Source organism: Trachemys scripta, chromosome 17, assembly GCF_013100865.1.
Source record: "Trachemys scripta elegans isolate TJP31775 chromosome 17, CAS_Tse_1.0, whole genome shotgun sequence".
In the NCBI taxonomy this organism is placed as follows: domain Eukaryota; kingdom Metazoa; phylum Chordata; order Testudines; family Emydidae; genus Trachemys; species Trachemys scripta.
In genome coordinates, this window is record NC_048314.1 from 8,417,301 (window position 1) to 8,436,142 (window position 18,842).

The window sequence follows — 18,842 nt, forward strand, 5'->3', positions numbered from 1 at the left end:
CTGGAGTCCAGACAATCACAGGCCAACTAGTCCTGCTTTCTGCTCCGACTCTCACCCTGCCCACAGCTCCTGAGGTCACCCTCCAAGGGAAAGATGGTTGGTCTGGACAATGAAGCACAGAACTCCACGTGGTTCAGCTCCTATCTGAGCACAGAATGCTCCGGGACCTAGTCCTGGCATCACCTAGGGCAGCGGCAGCTGGCTTAAAAGAAAAGCTGGTCTAGTTTGCAGATGCTTTAAGATGTGCTCAGTACACCACAAGGTCCTAGTGATTGTGGGGCTCTGGCAACAACGGGGTAGACGCCCCATTTCTGCCCTGGCCTTTCATCCCTACCCTCTGGATCTCACTGGTTGCCACCCAGATTTGGACCTTTCACTGTGTCCAACTTCAGATCAAAAGTGCTGAGTGAAAAGGTGGGCATCTCCCGGTCACCTCTGCAAACTCAGTCTGGGACCCAAGAGCCACGCTGGGTCCTTTCTGGCATGAAAAGCACGTGAGATTCGGCCATCTGAAGCCATTCAGGCTCGGCAGGAATCCAGCTTGCTCTCCCAAAGCAGGGTTCACTCTGCAGAGCGGACAGGAATGAAAGGAGTAACATCCCAGCCACCTTATTGTAGCCAATCGAGTCAGCAGAGGTGGCTCGTAATACCCAGTGGCAGATCAGAGGGGTAAGAAGGGGCCCCTATCAGTGGCACTGTTTAGACCAGGCTCTCACGTAAAGTGTATTTCCATTAAGGAGGCTGTCAGAGATCCTGAGCCACCCCCTCCAACTCCATCTCAAGTGAGAAAACGGCCATTTTATCCCAAGCAGCAGCGCGCGCAAACTGCTATCACACGGCAGCCAGAAGAATCCAGGAACATGCCGGCCAGCCTTGGATGCCTAAGTGACAGCTTTGGAAGGAGCTCATCATTCCCTTTAGGAACAGTTTTGGTTATGAAGGTGTTTTCTCAAGGTCATTGGGGACATTCGCATGAAGATACCAGGTTTAACTTGTGCCAGATCTGCTGCCTTACCCGATCTCTCCCCCACGCCCCTTTTCATCTTCTGTTCGCACCGCAGACCCAATGCAGCTACGGGGGAGAGTGATCGATTCCGTCTGGACTCACGGATCAACCCCCTCCTGTCCAACAACCGAAAACATCCCACCACCCTCCCTCAAGCAAAGTTTTACCCCAGAAGAGAGGAACCCGAGACTCCATAGAGCCCACTAGGGTCTTGGTTACTGCTCTCGATTTTACATGGAGGATGCTCAGATCGTGCATCTTTGGGCAGCCATATGGAATGACCCAGTAAGTTCAAATTCTTACACCACTGGGGCTGCAAGCCTGCACCAACAGACTGAACACAGACATGGCCGGCAGGGTCTCTATTAGCATGAGGAAGGAAGCCCCCGGGTTGACTCAGCTCTCAGGATTACTTATTTAGATTGCAATACCACCCAGGAGGGCCAGTCGTGGCCCAGAACCTCATTGCGCTGCGCGCTGAATGCACACACAAGGATACACGCGCACGACGGCCTTTTAGCAAACACAAAAAGTGTTTTACTTTTAAGCAGAGCCCATTTGACACGGAAGCAGCAGAGACACAAAGAAGCCTGGAACCCCCCAATGGCATTTCCTAAGAGGCTCGCGTCTCAGGGCCAGCCGGCACTTGGGGAGGGAACAATTCTGATCTTGCATATATTGCTAGTAACACCACAACATTCACAGCTTCCCGGGGGCAGGGATGGGGAAGGAGGAGACCAAGACGCACAAGGTCCAATCTCTCGGTAGGAGGCCACAAGCCCCACACTTACCATTGTTGCAGTGACGCACGCAGTCCTGGAACACCGCTCGCCACTTGTCCTGCTCCTTCCCGGTCATCACGCAGAAGTAGTAGTGACGAGAGTACGGGTGCCAAAGGATGAGAGGAAACTGGGTGGGGCACTTGAGGATCGGGGCATTGCCGGATTTGGGGGCTGTCCCTGAAGAAAGAAGAAAGAGATTCCAGCACACGCCTGTGACTCGAGGTAACACTGCTTGGAACTGGCCGGGCAGGAGGCCCACATTCTGGATCCAAATGCAAGGCGTGGGTGAAAGGTGTCAAATCGAGTGCCAGCCTGACCACAGAGTGGCTTCCTGCACTGCCCTGCTAAGGGGGCTCAACCCAGACGCGTCATATGGGACGTGAGGGGAGGCCAGTCTCCAGGGGCCATTCAGTCCGCTGCGGAGACTGCTGGTAAGGGGCCAGTTAGCTCTAAGTGGGTGCTGCTACTGGACCAGACTCTCTCAGTCTCACAAAGCCCTGCCCATACCATACTGCATTTTAATCCCAGGGGGAATATTTCCTCTCATCTCGTTACTTCCAGCCTCCACTTTCACCGTTTGGTTGCATCCCCATTCTGGGTCTTTGTGTGGCATCAGACGGCAGGAGAAGCCCCAGCCCAGGGGGCTGGCACCAGCCGTCAATGGGGATGTTCGTGTTCCCGGGGCTGGCGCGGGAGTCACACCTAGTCAAGGGCATGGCAACGAGGCCTCCATCTAGATTTGCCTGCAGCACAGCTCCACCGGAGCTTTGATGAACCAGGGTCAATGGCATTTCTAAATCAGCTGCCCCAAACTAAAATTGAGTGAGGGGGGGGGGGGATTTGATAGCAGCCTTCAATTACCTGTGGTGGCAGATGACAGAACAAGGAGCAATGGTCTCAAGTTGCAGTGGGGAAGGTCTAGGCTGAATACTAGGAAACACTATTTCACTAGGAGGGTGGTGAAGCACTGGAAAGGGTTACCTAGGGAGGTGGTGGAATCTCCAACCTGAGAGGTTGTTAAGGCCCGGCTTGATAAAGCTCTGGCTGGGATGATTTAGTTGGTGTTGGTCCTGCTTTGAGCAAGGGGTTGGACTAGATGGCCTCCTGAGGTCTCTTTCAACCCTAATATTTTATGATTCTAAAATATGTACTCGCCCCAGTTTCCATGTGCTCCAGAACTAGCTCTGGAGACATCCCAAACCATCCCCCACCTCCCTTGTGCCTGAAGTCGAGGTGGTGATCCAGACTACCCTTCCTGTTCTCAAGGGGCATCACAGCAACGTGGTCGCCCACTGGAAAAGCAGTAGGGAGTGACAGGCCAAAACTGAGGGGGCAGCTCCACTGCAAAGCATGAGTGGAGTGGCTAAAAGGAACAGCCGCAGGGAGCTTGAAAGAGCAGCTGAAGGGCCCTTGGCATGTGCCACTGGATGACAGATCACATGAAGACTTGTTTTAGCTGCCGCGGAGGGATGGGTGATGGGCATGCTGCATTCCCACCTGGAATCAGCAGATTTTAAGGACGAGAGTCCCGGAGGAGAAAGAAGCAGTAGGGGAAGCACCCACATCTGGCAGAAAGAAAACCAACCAACTAGAAGCAGATTTCCTGCTGTGGCATCTAAGAGTCCCTTAGACGAGGTCAAACCCATGGGGGTAAGCGCTTGCTGCAAGGGGGTGGCTAGCAGGATGGCCCATCTGAGCCGACCGAAGCCAGCTTGTTTTGTGATCGAAGGGGATGAGCTCGCAGTGATCAGATATTCAGCATTGCTCAGCTCCCAACCTGCACTTAAGCGCTTTAGAAAACCTGGCACTGAGCCCTTGAAAACGAGCCCTCTTTCCACCTCCCCCCAGTTGTCTCCTCCACCCCAGTCCTCTCACTGCTCTCCAAACAAGAGGGTGGGAGGAGGAGACTTGGCAAGAGGTTTCTCATTTGCTAAGTGACACGGTTTCAGAGAAATCAAGTGGCCAGCTCCGGAGAGCAGAGGCTCCCTTCCTGGAAGGGAGCAGAGACAGCACAACAGGGGCCCTGGGGAAACAATCCCAACTGCATTCTCAAGGAGTGGAGCCAGGGAAGGCGAGAAGGCATTTGTGTGGGAGGGAGCCTATGCCACGCAAAGGAATGTTCATGTCTTCATGGCACAGCAAGAGACACCGGATGTTTTCACTCCTCCCTACCTAGACTTTGTCTCCACCCTACTTCCTTTGGAGCCACCTCTCAGGCTCCTCTATTCCTCCCTGTGAAGAACACTGAAGCCAGGAGCTCAAAAGGGGACCAAGATCACATGTATCCACGTCCGCCTCCAGCTCCTGTCCTATAGATGTTGGAAAACATTCTGGGAAAGCAGGAGAAGGGAAACACACACACGTAAGCCAGCCTGGAATAATAGAGGGGCCGACGTACATCACCTGTTCTAGTCCTCTGTTATCCTACCCTCCCCCTTGCACCTGAACATGCAGAGCACCTGGGAGATGAGGTCATCAACAGGGTGGACTTACCTGGTAAACTGCTATTGACAAGGTCAAGATACTGGTCCAGCGAGGTGAGGATTTTGTAGCCGGCGCTGTTGAGAACTATTCGAGGCTGAATCCCTCGGTCATAGGCCTAGAGAGGAAGGAGAGTCAGTCTGTGGGAGCGGTTCCCAAAGCTGCTCGATCCAGGATCCATAACAAGCTCATGTCTCTGAAACCCTGTAAGGCAAGACCTGTGCCTTGCTCCTCGCCCTCGTTTTTGGCAGGGGTTAATACGCTAAGGCTTGCCCATACAGATCTTCTAGCGTCTGAGTCTTGTGACGTGGCTGCGTGTGCGTGGGGAACCTACGGGGGATGTGGGATACTCACTGGTGTGAAAGGTAACCAGGTCAGTAGATGCCTGCAGCCTTGCCGGAGGATTGTCTTTTGATACGTCTCCCACAGAAGTGCAATAAGAGAGACCGCTCCCTGCAGGGGATGTCCCATGCTGGAGATCGGTGGGCTCCAGGGCATTTTACTGCATCGGGGGAACACGACATCTCAAGCTCAGCCGTCCCCACTGGCGAGGGAGTGTCCCAGCGCTCAGGACGGCTCTTCAACGGGTGCAGCAGTCAAAGGAAGCCAAGAAGTTGTTCAAAGCTTCCCTTTAGTTCCCCAGCTCTGTGACTCCAGCCTGGTTACTTAAGTCCATTTCTCAACTGGAGACACCGGACGTGCTCATGGAGGCCGTACTTTGAAGCACTAAGTGCACTGAGCGCACTGGCTAAGTGTCATTCATGTGCAAGAGCTGTTTGAACAGCGATTGCTGACGGCTCCTCGACAGGAGGAGAGCTCCGCTAAGGGGTACATTCCCTGGCAGGCGCTACCTGTCCTGAACAGGCCTCCTGGACAAAAACATCCACCACAAAGCAGACAGGGAAGGGGAGGGGGTGGAGAAGCAGCAAGGGCCTCACCAGTTTGTTCTCGTACAGCACCAGGCCGTAGTTGTGCGGCACAACGCTGAAGCGGTTTCGCCACTTCTTGTTTTCCTCCACATATTGGAAGAGGTTCCCCGAGATGATGACGCGGTCCTCCAGAGGGACCTGCACAGAGGGGGAGACACAGCACAGTGAGCGGAGGAGGAAGGAGAATTGATGGTACGTTAGAGAAACCAAATTCGGGGGAGCCAAACCACATATGCCAGCTGGGGATCTGGCCTCTGGCCCCTATGCCAAAAAATGCTTCGCTCTTATACTGCATGGCATTTTCTACTTATAGCTCAAGAGCTAGGTAAGCGTGACCTTCATTTTTTAGAGACAGGGTGGAGGCAGAGAGGCAAAGCGACTTGCCCAAGGTTACACAGCAGGTCAATGGCAGAGCTAGGATTAGAACCCAGGCCTCTTGATTCTCAGTCTGGAGAAATACCCCAAAGCCTAGAGCTGGAAGAGTCCAGTGGGTGCGAACGAACACCTCATACATCACACTTGCCTTCAGAATTCTCATGCTTGTTACATTCCCCCTCCCTCTCCAGAAAAGAGGATCATTCAACTTATTGATCTGTATCACAGTAGCGCCTAGACCCCAATACAGATCACATATTATGGTGCAAGGCACTGCACATAGCGAGAAACTCTCCCTATGTGACCCACGACCCCCTTAATGCCAACTGGCAAGGACATTACAAGAATATGCTGATTTGGGTCCAAACATTCTGGTTCACCAAAGAACGTCATGTGAGGTTTTCAAGGAAAGCCAGGGTCACAGTGGTCATTGATTTCATTGTAAAATGTATCTAGAGATACTATATAAGGACTTATGTGTATATACTGAAAAGCTGTTCTTAGATTCTTATCACAGCAGAAGTGGAGAAACCGGTTTTCTGTCTGACACGAGAGGTTCATTCACTTGTCTCTCTGTCAGATGCAAATTACACATTGTAAACTAGGACAGTGGATGCCCATTTATATATGAAGTCATTGAAATCAACAAGGAAGCAGCACAGAGGCAAAACGAGGACTATATCCCCAAAGCTCATAGTCCTGTCTCTGAGCACAGACCATGAGCTTTGGGGAGATAAGTAGATGGCAAAGATGACACCCCTCATCCTACACCTAGGAAGTAAATGGGCAGTGCATTTTCATTCATGAAAACGGGATCTCAGCCAGTTTGGCTGAAGATGCCGCAGCAAGCGTAGGGTGAGATAAGCTTCTTTAGACAAGAGAGTAACTTGTGAGTTAAGTTTAGTCTCTAGAAAGCACGTTATTGATTTTGTTTTATAAGTAACCCTTTGTTTCCAACTCATTATCTCCTGACTCTTTAGTCTCTGATAATAAACCTGTGGCTTTCACTATCAATATATCTCAGTGCTGTGATATTAACCAAGGTGCTGGATCCTGAGTTGACTCACACAAGCTAGTGTGTACATTGTTCTTTTGGGGACTGCAGACCTGGCATTTGTGAGAGTGTTGGGTGGATAAGGGGCTGAACACCGCAGGGGAACGCTTCAAAGGGTCTCGGGGACCGGGGCACACCTATTGCTAAGTTGCAAAGCAAAGTGGGGGCTGGCAGAGCCCAGATGAGTGTGCCTACACAACTAATAGGCTAGTGGTATCAGGGAGCTGACACCCAGCAAAGCACAAGCAAGACGCCCTTTTGCTGGAGGCAGGGGGTAACAAGGGGACTCACAAGCCTGGGTACCCCAAAACAGTCACACCCTACCCAGAGGATTTATACTCTAACTGTGTAAGGCATAGCATTGGAAGCCAACAGATTAGGTTAGTGGCCTACGGTCACACAGCAGGTCAGTGGTGGGAATAGGAGTCAGGTCATCCTTGTCCATACAAAGACCCATCCATTGGGCTAGGCAGCCTTCAACTTTCTAAGCTTTTTGCCCCGAATGCTCCTGTGTGTTAGAATTTATGTGATCCCAAACACAGGCTTGCCTAACAGTCCGAGAGAATTCACGTCCCAAGGGAATTTTTATGACCCATGGAATATAAACAAGAGCAAAAAGCACTTCTTGCGGAGAGTCTCTCTCTCTCTGTCTTGTAGCCAAGTTCTCAGCAATGAAAGTCAGCAAAAAGGATCAGTATTTATGAGATATTAGACAGGCGTAAGTGACCTAAATCCATAGACTCTGCCTCCCCCCAGCAATATTTCAGATGGGAAGCTGAGGCACAAAGACTAAGGATATGTTTTCACTGCAGAGTTAACTCAGGCTCCTGCCACACACAAAACCCACTCAGCTGAGTTTAGTGGTGCTTTTAAGCAGGGGGTGTGGGTTAGAGCCCAGGTTCCACTTTCACTGTGGCTGGCAGCGACGCACCCACTTTGCAGTGAGGACTCAGGCTAAGCCATTTGAATACTGATAATCCACCAATGCCGTCCCACAATGCCCCCCCTTGTGTCTGGAAGGGCAGACAAGTCCTCCCACAATTCACTGGGAAAGACTCATACAGCAGCCCAGATGACTGCAGCACAAAGCACCATGGGATATACCTCCAGCAGTCCTAGCGAGCGACACATGGGGAAGCATGGCACAGCACCAGTGAGGCTGCAGTCACTGATATGGCTTTGCAGGAGGATTGCTCACACCTAAACTAGGCTAACTCAGTTGCTGATCACCTGGGTTAACGGGATCACCGTTAGGGTATGTCTACACTGCACTGTAAGCCCAGGGTTAGAACTCAAGTTAGCAGATCATGGGTTTGTTAACCTAAGGCTTGAGCATCTATGCTCATTTGTAACCCCAGGTTAGGAAGTGTTGAACCCTGGGTCCCAACCTGGGGCTCCAGCATCTACACTGTATTATGCAGGCCCAAGTCCAATCACCCTTATCCCAGACTTCCTTGTGTCCTCCAAAAAATGTGGCAGCCCTAGCTCTTTGTTCGTGGTGCAACATGGGAAAACTTGACTGTCCCGAGGGCAAAAAGTTGGTCCATGGGATACTTTTGGCAGACTCCCAGATCATGAGTCCAGGGGGGCTGTACTTACACTGCAAAGCAATAGGGTTTGAATCCTGGGTCCCAGCTTGACTAAGGCTTGGACCCCCGACACAGTCCTGGGACCCGGAGTTAAAGCAATGTGTTACACTTGAGCCTCAGTTCAAACCCTGGACTTACAGTGCAGTGTAGACATAACCTCAGTGACTTGTCCAAAGCCTGTGGCAGAGCAGTGAATTGAACCGGGATCTTCAGCGTCCCAAGCTAGCTCTCTAACCACTGGACCACCATTCAGAGGCAAAACAGGTTAAAAAGTAACACCAACTTGAATGCACTGCTGCTCACAATCTTTTTCTCTTCCCAGCTTTTTAATATATTCACAAAGGGTTTTTTTTAAACCACTTTCTTGTAGGTGTGTCACATGTCAGTGGGAACCAACAACAGGGTAAACTGAGTGGCAAAATATATAGGGATAAAACAGATCAGCATTCACCAAGACAGACAGAAGTTTTCCTTCACTCTTTCAGTTCTAGTAATCTGGGTGCTGCCTGTATCAATACTAGGTATGAAATGTCAGATAAAAGGGTAATTGTTAACTTGACAGTGTCCCTTAAAGAGACTTGCCTGTGGTCACACAGCTAGACCAAGGCAGAGCCATAAAAAGAACCCAGGAGTCCTGTTTCCCCCTCCCCTGCTCTATCCATGAGATTGCTTCAGTGATCAACATTCCCTCTAGGGTCATTCTCCAGGGTTTTATAGCAACCGTAAATAGACTGGCTAATTCAATAAAAAAAAAAAAAATGCATCATGCAATTGCACGTTTCTTCCAAGTACCTTGGAAAAGTAGAAGTAGAAAATACAGTTAAGGAGGTGACGAATTCAAGGAGGTGGGTAGTGAGAGCCAGTAAAAAAGGTTAATGGTAAGCTAGTCATAAGGCAAACAAATGGGGTTTTTGACAGTAACAAGGATTAAAAGCCCAAGGGGGGGAGAGAAGCGCATGGAAACGCCAGGCCTGGTACATAGACTATGGAATAGGACATTCAGCGAGAACACTCCACTGCATACACCCTCCGAACAAGATCCCTCTCACCCCCAGGCAGGTATTGGGAGGAGAAGGTTTTAGGTGGCGCCTCAGTACTCAGGAGTGAGTAAGTTTCTCTAGCAGGGTGGCTTGTCACAGTCTGTGCTCAGAGCACCGCCCCATAGCCAGAGCCGCAAAGCCCCTCTGAGGTCAGCCCTGCACTCACGGGGTGTGGCGTGAATGCGATGCACATGGGTGGTGGCTCTTTAAAACCCAAGTGTTTATTTACAGCAGATGCCCCGTGCAGGCTGAGGCCAGACCCAGCTGGATACAATGTTCAGACAAACCCTTTGGTGCGGAGGTTGATGTACCAGATCCCCTGTAGAAAGGAGCTGGGTTTCAGTGCTAGCCACCGAGAGCCACTTTCTGGCCTACGTTCGAGAGACCCACATTCCACCAGATGTGGCCAGCCCTGCCCTTCCCTCCCCATAGAGTGATCCAATACCCACCGCCATTCAGAGATGCACCAGGAGATAGGGGTCTCGTCGGGACCAAGCAGAAGCCAAGGAGTGGGGAGGAGGGGGCCCATGGGCCATGGCTTCTATTGTGACCCCATAATTCCGGACACCCGCTTTTAAAGTAGTCACAGACCATTTAACATCACTGGTCTCCCTGGGATTATAGTAGGAGACCACTAACAGCAGCCCCTGCCACAGGACATGAGTCACCGTTATAGCCAGTCAGTGTCCATAGACTCCAGTGGCTACTGGTCACAGGGACACAGAACCGGGTCCACTATGCCCAAGCACGAGACAGCACCTCATTTCGGAGCAAAAAAGCAAATCCGCCACCTCCTGGGGTGACCGGCTATTGATTCCTGCAAGTCTTCAACCAAAAAAATGCCGCCAAGTCATGAAAAGCCAGAGGTGTGCCCTGTGATAGAAGATGACCGAGGGCTTGTCTACACAGGACCAGAATAGCTAGTGTGGAGCGGATTACTCCGGAATAGCTACTCCCGTCTCCCTAAACGTGTCGTGAGCCACAGTAGCCACCCCACATCAGGGCAAGCTCACTCTCCTGGTAGCCTGGAGTGGGGCCAGCAACAGGAGGTTGGAATGCCCAGATTTCCTGGCACCCCAAATTCTACTCTCTTCCTCCTTCCTAAAGGAGAATCAGCGCAGTTCACACAGTGCAGACATCCTTCAGAGGACATCTTACAACCAGCATCCCTGCCTGTTGAGCATGCACATGAACATCACAGCATCATCGGTAACCGTAGAGGTTTGCCCTGGGGTCCTTGGCCAGCAGTCCCCTGGCCCGGGCCAAGCGCCAGTTTGCCGCCACTTTCCCCCTGCCCCAGCCACGCATGTCTATAGTTTGATCCCTCCGGATCCCAAAGCACTCAAAGGCCCTAGATAAGTGCAAGTTATTCCACGGAGTGTCTGTCCGGCCGGGCGTTTGTCCCTGGGCAGAGAGACAGCAGTGCAATTACGTGCTTCGATAGTTTACATTGGGGAGATCAGGGGATCAGCTGGAACCCCAAGCTTATTTTAGAAAAACAAAAACAATGGGCTGCTGCAAACAGCTGAAGGATAACTGATCCGCCTTCCTGCAGCTGCCAGTTCCCAGAATTACTGCAGCCCATTAACCGAACCCTTTCAATATTTTTGTGGGGGCTCATTTAACACAGTTAACAGGGGATTCAGGAGACTCCTGGGGCCTGACATCCCCCTACCCCCTCGCCCCCGGCCAGAATGAACACATTCTCTTGCCGGAGGTAGTTAATGGCACTGTCCTATGGGACAGAGTCACCCACACCTGGAACAGGGGAGGGAAAGAGGCGGAGGTGACACCAGCCATGTAAGCAGGCTGGTGGAGGGGGTGGTTGAATGATGGGGGCAGATCATATTTAAGGATTTAGGGTGGGGGAGGTCCAAACACACCCATTCCCCGGTATCATCGAATCCGGGTCCCTCCACTGGCTTTATAGGGATACTCATTTCTCTGCTTTGTCAGGAAGAACTAAGAATTCAGTATTTTCATTATTTAAAAATATTGAGGCTCTCCAAGCGCTTTGAGAACACGGAGCCAGGCAGCACTTTCAGTGTTAGCCAGGTTTGAAGATGGGGACACTGAGGCAGAAAGAGCCTGCTTAAGAGACTTGCCCAAAGTCACCGAGTTAGACACAGAACATGCAGCTCCTGACTTCCAGCCCTGGGCTCTAACCACCGCCGTGCTTCCTCTCACCGAGAGGACGTGTGGGCAGACCGGAGACCTGGCTGAATCTCAGCCTAAGCAGGAAGTGCCGGAAGGGCCCAGGATCTAGACACGCCCAGTGTGTGTCTGTGCTTCCAGGTTGCACCACTCTGCCGAGTGCTGGAAACAGGCACCGCAAGACAACACGCCATGGCCTCTGGTGAGCGCTTACAGCTCATCGGCCCCACCAGCCTTACTGGCCAAACTGCCAATTGGGCCCTCTGACCCTGAGTCAGGACGTCTCCGCACAGTCAAAGCGGGAACGCCGGCCAGTCAGGCAATTTCCAGAGGCAAATGGGACATGAACGTCCCTTGGACTATTTTGCAACTGCCTTCCTAGGTCTCCGTTTTCAGTGTATTGCAGGGGGACTAGACCCCGCAGGTGTATGCTGAGATCAAGATCTTCCTCTTCTCTCAACTCCTACGACCTATAATCCTAAAATCCACCCACCATTAATGAGTTTCTCCCCATCCCGCTATGAGCCAGAAGAGGAAGCCAGGTTGTGAAGTTAAAAAAAAAATAAAAAATACATTGGCGTGTCAAGGGAGTTCTGGAGAGAGGTCAGAGATTCAGCAAGGGAATTTCCCCAGGGAGCGGGGCTAAGAGCAGCCAGGCGATATAGCCTTTAGAGACCGATCGCAAGCAAGGAGGCTGAAAAGGGACAGCAAGAGAAGCCGTATTTATTCATTTGTTAGTGAGCACAGTTGGCCTGGCACCCATAACACATGATCGCTCGCATGCACACAGCATCTGGGCACATGTTGCTTCTGCTCAGTTTACCAATGGGCTGGCTTGCCCATATTGGTAAAGCATCTCTAAGCTCTAGATACAAGGGAGTAACTCCTGAATGACTAGCGAGGCCTGAGCGGTGTACATCAGATCTGCAGCGTGGCGCAGGGTTTCGTGGCGTCTCATGTTGCCAACACCTGAGCTTGTCCAGCTCTCGGGTTGGCTACTTTCTCTCCACCCGCTTGCCCACAAGTTGCCATCACTAGTCCCAAGTCCTCAGACATATGGAGTCAGGCAGTCTAGGCAAACAGCCAACAGCAGCGATGACTAAGGCTGTGCACTGGGACCCCAACAAGTCCAGCTCTCTGTACGGCAGTTGATTTTCAGGGGCTTGTGTGACAAAGGGAGACAATTACGGCACATCCCCAATCAGGAACTGAAATACCACGAGACGACAAGAGCAGACGTCCTCTTTAATACCGAGCAATGGGCCACCAACACTATAGGGCTCCGTGTGCGGCGCTCCATCTCTGACCGGAGTGAAATGCCTGTTGAATCAAGACTGATCATTGCAGGCTGGAACCTGTAGTATCCATAGGCTGCACCTCTGTATTAAAGATGAAGCCGGCTGCAATCTGTTCTGTTTCACAAACATTATGTGCAGCATTCTGGGTGGGCAGAGCACAGTGGCCATGGCTTTAGCCTGTCTCTAAAGGAAACCAGGTCAGAGTCTTGAGAAGTCCTGCTCTCAGGCTGCAGTCCCCCTACCCATCTACTTTTACATGGCACGTTCAGCACGTCTTGCATCATTGCTTTCCACTTAGGGGCAGATACCTTTTCCCACCTGCTCTGCAAATACAGGATGCAATATGCAGAGTCCAAACTCGCTCCCTTGCTGGGGATTGGCTTCATAAACTCTATGGGCTCAAACCTCCTGCCCGTGACTGCTCCTAGGGTTCCTCCCTTAGGACCGCTCAGCTCATACCCTAGATCCTCACTCCTTTATTATCCAGGTGAGGTAATAAACCACCTGCCCTGGTGAGTTAGCAGAAGCCACTTCACACCCCACCTTCCTGGAAAAGGGTTTCGGGCAAACACTGCCTGCCTGTTATGCTCCTTCCCCCCCACCCACACACAATCTGAGAGCTACTGAGCAGAGATCTCAGAATTAATCTGAATTTAAAAGGCAAGTTACAAGCTCAGGACATGACAGCTCAGCTTCACTCCCCGCTCCACCCCCTTCCTTGCGATTTCCATTTAGCGAGGCCTTGGCGTCAACTAGAGACACATTAATCCACGGGGCCTCATTAAGCAGGGACACCGTCATTCTGGCAGGCTGCCCAGCCAGGGAGGCGGACAGCACTGAGAAACTCCAATTGCTCCTACGGGTGCCTGGCAGGAAGAACGGAGGGTTTGTTCGTGAATCAAATCCTCTTGCTTTCTTGCAGCGCTCCTTCAGAACAGGACCAGGCGACTAACTAGAAGCCAAGTCACAGCCGCAAGCCAGCCTTTCCCGAAGCAGCAAGTGGTCCAAACACGTGGGGCCAGAGTGCCCAGGGCTCAGCACCTCCAATCAGGGCCAGATTGGAGCGTGCGCTCAGCACCCAGCGTGCCAATGAACCTGGCCCCGGCTGTGGGTCCTGAGCCCTGAAGATTCTGCTCCCAGCACAGGAAACGCTGATCGCAGACCCTGCTCCAAGTACCGGGGGTTGATCTCCCTGCACCTGGAGTCAATGAGCGTGATGGCTACTCGGCACCATTCAGGATCAGGCCAAAGATTTGGCTCTGCAAGCCAGCAATCACCTTTGGAACCTGGGGGGGCTGGAGGTTTCGCAGCGACCAGGAGAAGCTAAACTGATCTCCCCGCAGCAGATCAGCAGTGGAATGTCCTATTTATATAATCATCTGGTTTTAAAGTTACACCATGTCCCTGACCTCTGCGACTCGCTTCCATTTCTCAGACATTCCACAGCCGCTAGCTGGGATTTATGACACAGGCAACCTTTAAGCGGCACTCACTGGGAGGGCTGGATGGATCCGCGTTTGGTGATGCACCAGCACTAGTGAATGCCGGGGCCTCGTTCCTCACAGGGGTCTCATTCATCCCCTGTTTATTTTGCTTAACACACCCACTGAGCAGACTGTAACATGCACCTGCATCACCCTCTATTGTGACATCCTTGCTGCTACGGGACAGAGCTGGATACATACCACGCAGGTTACGTGTTTGTCTCGTCTGCTCTACACCCGACATTAAAGATGCCACAACATTTTCCAGAAGAGTAGGCGTGAGCCTGAGTCACCTGGGCTAGATGTTCCCTTTCCCCATGAGATTGTATACAGTGTGCCATTACATGGTTGCCCTCCACCCCAGAGGTGGCTGCATTACAGCACTGGACATTCAGCACTCTGTGCTTATTTGGGGTTCGAGTCTGCTCTCTCTCTCACTGGTGTAACGCCATAGACTTCTGGGGAGACTTTACACCAAATGTAAACCTGATCAAAATCTGACTCAGTGCTTGTGAAGAACTTTGGGATCCTAAAAATATATATCCTCCTCCACCCTGACCCGAACCCAACCCCAGCTCTCTTCACCCCATATCAGAATCAGTGAACGGCTGGTGAATTCCACTAATACCGCAGTTGCGTAGTCTCTCTCTCTCTCTCTATTAAGGGTGGAACATACAGTTGTCTTGTCCATCCTAGACTTTACCACCATCACGACTCCAGCAGTGAGCATCATCGATGAACAGGGCTCCAAAAGCAGCAGGCGTTTAGCGATCATGATGCCATCTATCATTGAGCCTTTGTTATGGTGGCACCTAGCAGCCCCTAATCGAAGTCAGGCCCCATTGTCCTAGGTGCTGTACAAACTCAGTGACAGTCTCAGCCCCAAAGAGCTTACAAAACCGGCCATTGGTGCGCTGGTGCCGGCCCTGGTAACAGCAATGGTTGGAAATCTTAGGGAAAAGAAGCCACTGTAGACCCAGTCAGGGAGGTCATCTTGTAACAAGAAAGTGAGGTGCCTTTGGTTCCCTGAGCCCAGCATCCATGGCTGGGCTCCCTGTCTTCTTCTGGACACCCCATTCACTCACACCTCCTGTGGCTGCACTTTACCAGTTAATCAGCATTGTGAGCTCTCCCCAGAGACCCCAGCATTCCTACCATGCGGGCAAGCATGCGCGAGAGGGTGTAGGCGTCCAGAGAAGTTACTTAACTCACTTGGGACCCACCTCTAGCTCTGAATCCAGGTCCTGTGGAGGAGACTGCTGGAACGGGACTCAAGAACAGAAGGCCTGTTCATTGGGACAGCAGCTGCGTGCATGATCCTCTGGGCACGCCTTTGAGTTACCGTTACCTAGCAAGGCGGCACTGCCACATCCCTGTTCTCACCTGCACCGCTGCATGTGCTGACGGGTACGAGCCATGCTGACTCCAAAGGCCAGGCTCGCCCCACCAGCCTCCACTTCCCTTACGAGAACTCACCAATATTGACAGCGAGTTTCTGATCGTTCCAATCAAGCGCTATACAGAGCTATTGCAAATACCCCACTTCCAGAGCCAGGTGATGAGAACAGAGGGAGAGAGAAATGAGGAGGCGCAGGCCAGGGAGAAGAGAGATTTCCAGCAGTGGCGTGAAGTTACAATAGATGCATCGGGTCGCTCCTCTGACTCTCCGAGGCGACTGTTCTGGACCGGAAGGCGGTCTGGCTGCAGAGAAGGAGGCTCTTGCGCGAACAGCGCTGTTACAACAAGACGACAAAGGTGGCTGGCACTAACTGAACAGCTAGAGAAGAAGAAAAAAGCCGCCCTCAGGATCCCCTGCAATGCCACGGAGAGCAAGTGTCGGCACGTGGGCTGGGCTGGCAGCCGAGGTGACCGAACGAGTGTCCCAGAGCCAGAGCACTGGACTGGCAGGGCTACAAAGGCTATCAAGCCACGTGCTTCGTTTTGTTCTGGAACGTCCCCATTTCGCAGCCGCAGAGTGGCAGTGGTGAGCTCAGGAAGAGACATAGAGCGCCTCCCCAGAAGGAAGCGCTGGATAAACAAAATACACACACACACACACACACACACACACTGAAGTGTTTACAGCAGGGGCTGCGACTTGTGCCAGTCTTAACGCTCTCCAAACAGGCTCTCACGTGGATCACTGCTGTGGAAGGGGAACTCAGGCCCAGCAGAGCTGTTTCCCATTGCGTGTTCACTTGAGTTAATGACCATTACAAAAGAAACTTTCAAGACAGTAACCAGATAGTCCAAAGCTGCTGCAGCCTGTCAGGACAGGCACACGCTTTGCAGGCCCGGAGCACAAGCCAGCCCAGCCCATGGTTAACGCATGTTCCACCCTTTCATGAAGAGTTGTGAAGAGCTTGGAGGTCGTTGGAGGGAAGGTACCATGTAAAACAGGCCTCAAACGCCCCCACGAGGCTGTTCTCCCCTACTTTACCAGAGGGGGAAAGTGGCACAGAGTGGGAGAGAGATTTGCCCAAGGTCACACAGCAAGTCTGTGGCAGAGAAAAAGCAAAGCTCCCAGATCCTCCGACCCACAATCCGGTGCCTTGACCCCATGAGCATCTTCTCCCTGGCAGTCCTGCTTTAGGTGGAGTGGCGTGTGTACAAGAGACGAATTGTCCCCAGAGTCCAGACCATCCCACCCTAATCTCATTTCAGTCTAGAACTCGGAAGCTGCTGGCCAGGTTCTCTTGGGGTCCCTGTAAAGCCCACGGCTCTCCCATGTGTTTATACAGCACCATCCTGCACAGCGGCATCTATGCACTTGCAGAGGGATGGGGCTGAATTATGTGAGCAATGGGCAGAAGTTTCTAACAGAAACTGCTTAACCCACCTGGGGCCAGAGCTAGAGCTGAGCCATCTGTTCTGGAGCCAGAAGGTTGTTGCAACACAGAGCCATTCTTGTTAGAGTGATCTTATCCGGAGTATAAATTCCCCTCTCCTCCCCATTCCCATTCATCCCTCCCCTTGCCCTCCCTCTGCCCCATGTTTGTTACAGTCAGTCTTGAAAGTATTAGAATCTAAATGGGTGACAGGTAAATGAAATTTACCGAGGGGACATTAAAAGATAGACAAGCCGTGCCCATGCTCGCTCATCATTAAATCTACCAAGCGAGCACGAACTAAATGCTATAATCAAATAGCATTATCCAGTGCAATTCGGCTACTGAAACTCCACTTCCAAACATTATATCGCAGGGTTTGGTTTGTTTCCAGCTAGGAAAAGAGTCAGACCGACTAATATGGATACTCATTTCTAAGTATCAGTTGAAATCAAAACTAATCCTTCCCAGCCTAATTATAGGCCCAGAAGGAGTGATTTCCCTTCCCTCTTCTAACCAAAGGCTTCCAACCTCGCACAGCCTGGTATTTCCTGTCTCTGGCTCTTTGTTTAGGGTTGAAGTTCACATTCTCTTCCCCCTGCAGTGGGAACAGGTCTGAGCTGCAGACAGGATGAGTGGCTCCACTGAACTGGTGAAGAATTGAAACCCAAATGCTCCTCCCCACCCTGGAAAAATATCAGCCAGAGTGGAAACAATGCAAACCTAGCTTGAATCTTAAAGGTCTCCAAGATTCAGTCTCGGGCAGCAGCCCAAACAGGAGGGTGCGACCCTACCCACTATATCCATCAGCAACAAACATCACAAGGGTGTCTATACTCCGGAAGCTTCTGAAACCTTCCTGTTGCTAACATAGCACGAGAGATGGAACTCATGATGCTTGTGATTAAACCATCCGGTCAGTTTGACCAGTCTCGGCAGGGTCAGGGCTACTTCTACTTGGACTGCAAGCTCTTTGGAGCAGGGATGTTTTTTGTTGTGTTTGTACAGCACCTAGCACAATGGGCCCACAACTGGCGACTCTCAGTGCTACCGCAATACAAATCAATCCATGCATCAGTAGTTGCGTGTTGATCAGACGTGCCTCTGAGCAAGGCCCAGACTCCAGTCAGACTACTACCAATTCCAATAATGCATTCGTTTTAGACTGTACCTAGGTCCTCCTAGCCTGCACTCCGCAGATTAGCGATGCTAATTAACTTTGTGCTCTAGTACATGACCAGGTTAACTCTTTAGCTGCTGGCTCATTTCAGCGTGACCTATAGAATAATAAGCTAGTAAGTACTGGCAGGGGCAAGGTGTTCAAAGCTTCCTGCTTCGATCCCCAGCGCTTTGCCTAGCTACATTTGCACCTGGAAACTGGAAAAGCAGGCATGTGGTTTTACACGAGGGGGATGGGAGGCCGGAGGGAACGGATGGCAGGCTATGCTCTGAATATAGGAATTTGCATATTTAGTCAGACCCAGTGTCCGTCTGGTCCAGTACCTGTCTGACACTGGCCAGTAGCACATGCCTCAGAAGGTTTACTGCCTGCTTCGGGGTCAAATAGGAGAATCTGTCTCCCCAGCATTAGGTCTCCTAATCCCCCTAGTTAGGGAGACTGGCTTATGCCCTGAAACAGGATATTTAATATCCCTTCCCAAATTTGTCAGCAGCCGTTGTAACGGCACATTCTCGTTATCCATGTAAGGATCCAATCTCTGAAGCTCTCGTCCCCAGCCCCGTGTTGCAGGGAGCACGCTTCTGGACGCAAAACCGCCATCATCTATGCAGATGGAAATTCTCTCTCAGATCCACCTATCCG

The 18,842-nt window shown here is 51.6% G+C and overlaps 1 protein-coding gene across 1 annotated transcript in view; it reads right to left on the reverse strand.

Moving 5' to 3' along the window:
- Window positions 1-18,842, reverse strand: part of NIBAN2 (niban apoptosis regulator 2) — a 96,687-nt gene that overhangs the window by 28,191 nt on the left and 49,654 nt on the right. The window contains exons 3-5 of the mRNA XM_034793736.1: window positions 5,208-5,336; window positions 4,282-4,387; window positions 1,798-1,965 (exon numbers count right to left, since the gene is read on the reverse strand). Of these exons, the coding sequence (XP_034649627.1) occupies window positions 1,798-1,965; window positions 4,282-4,387; window positions 5,208-5,336 (403 nt within the window). The remainder of the gene's footprint in view (window positions 1-1,797; window positions 1,966-4,281; window positions 4,388-5,207; window positions 5,337-18,842) is intronic.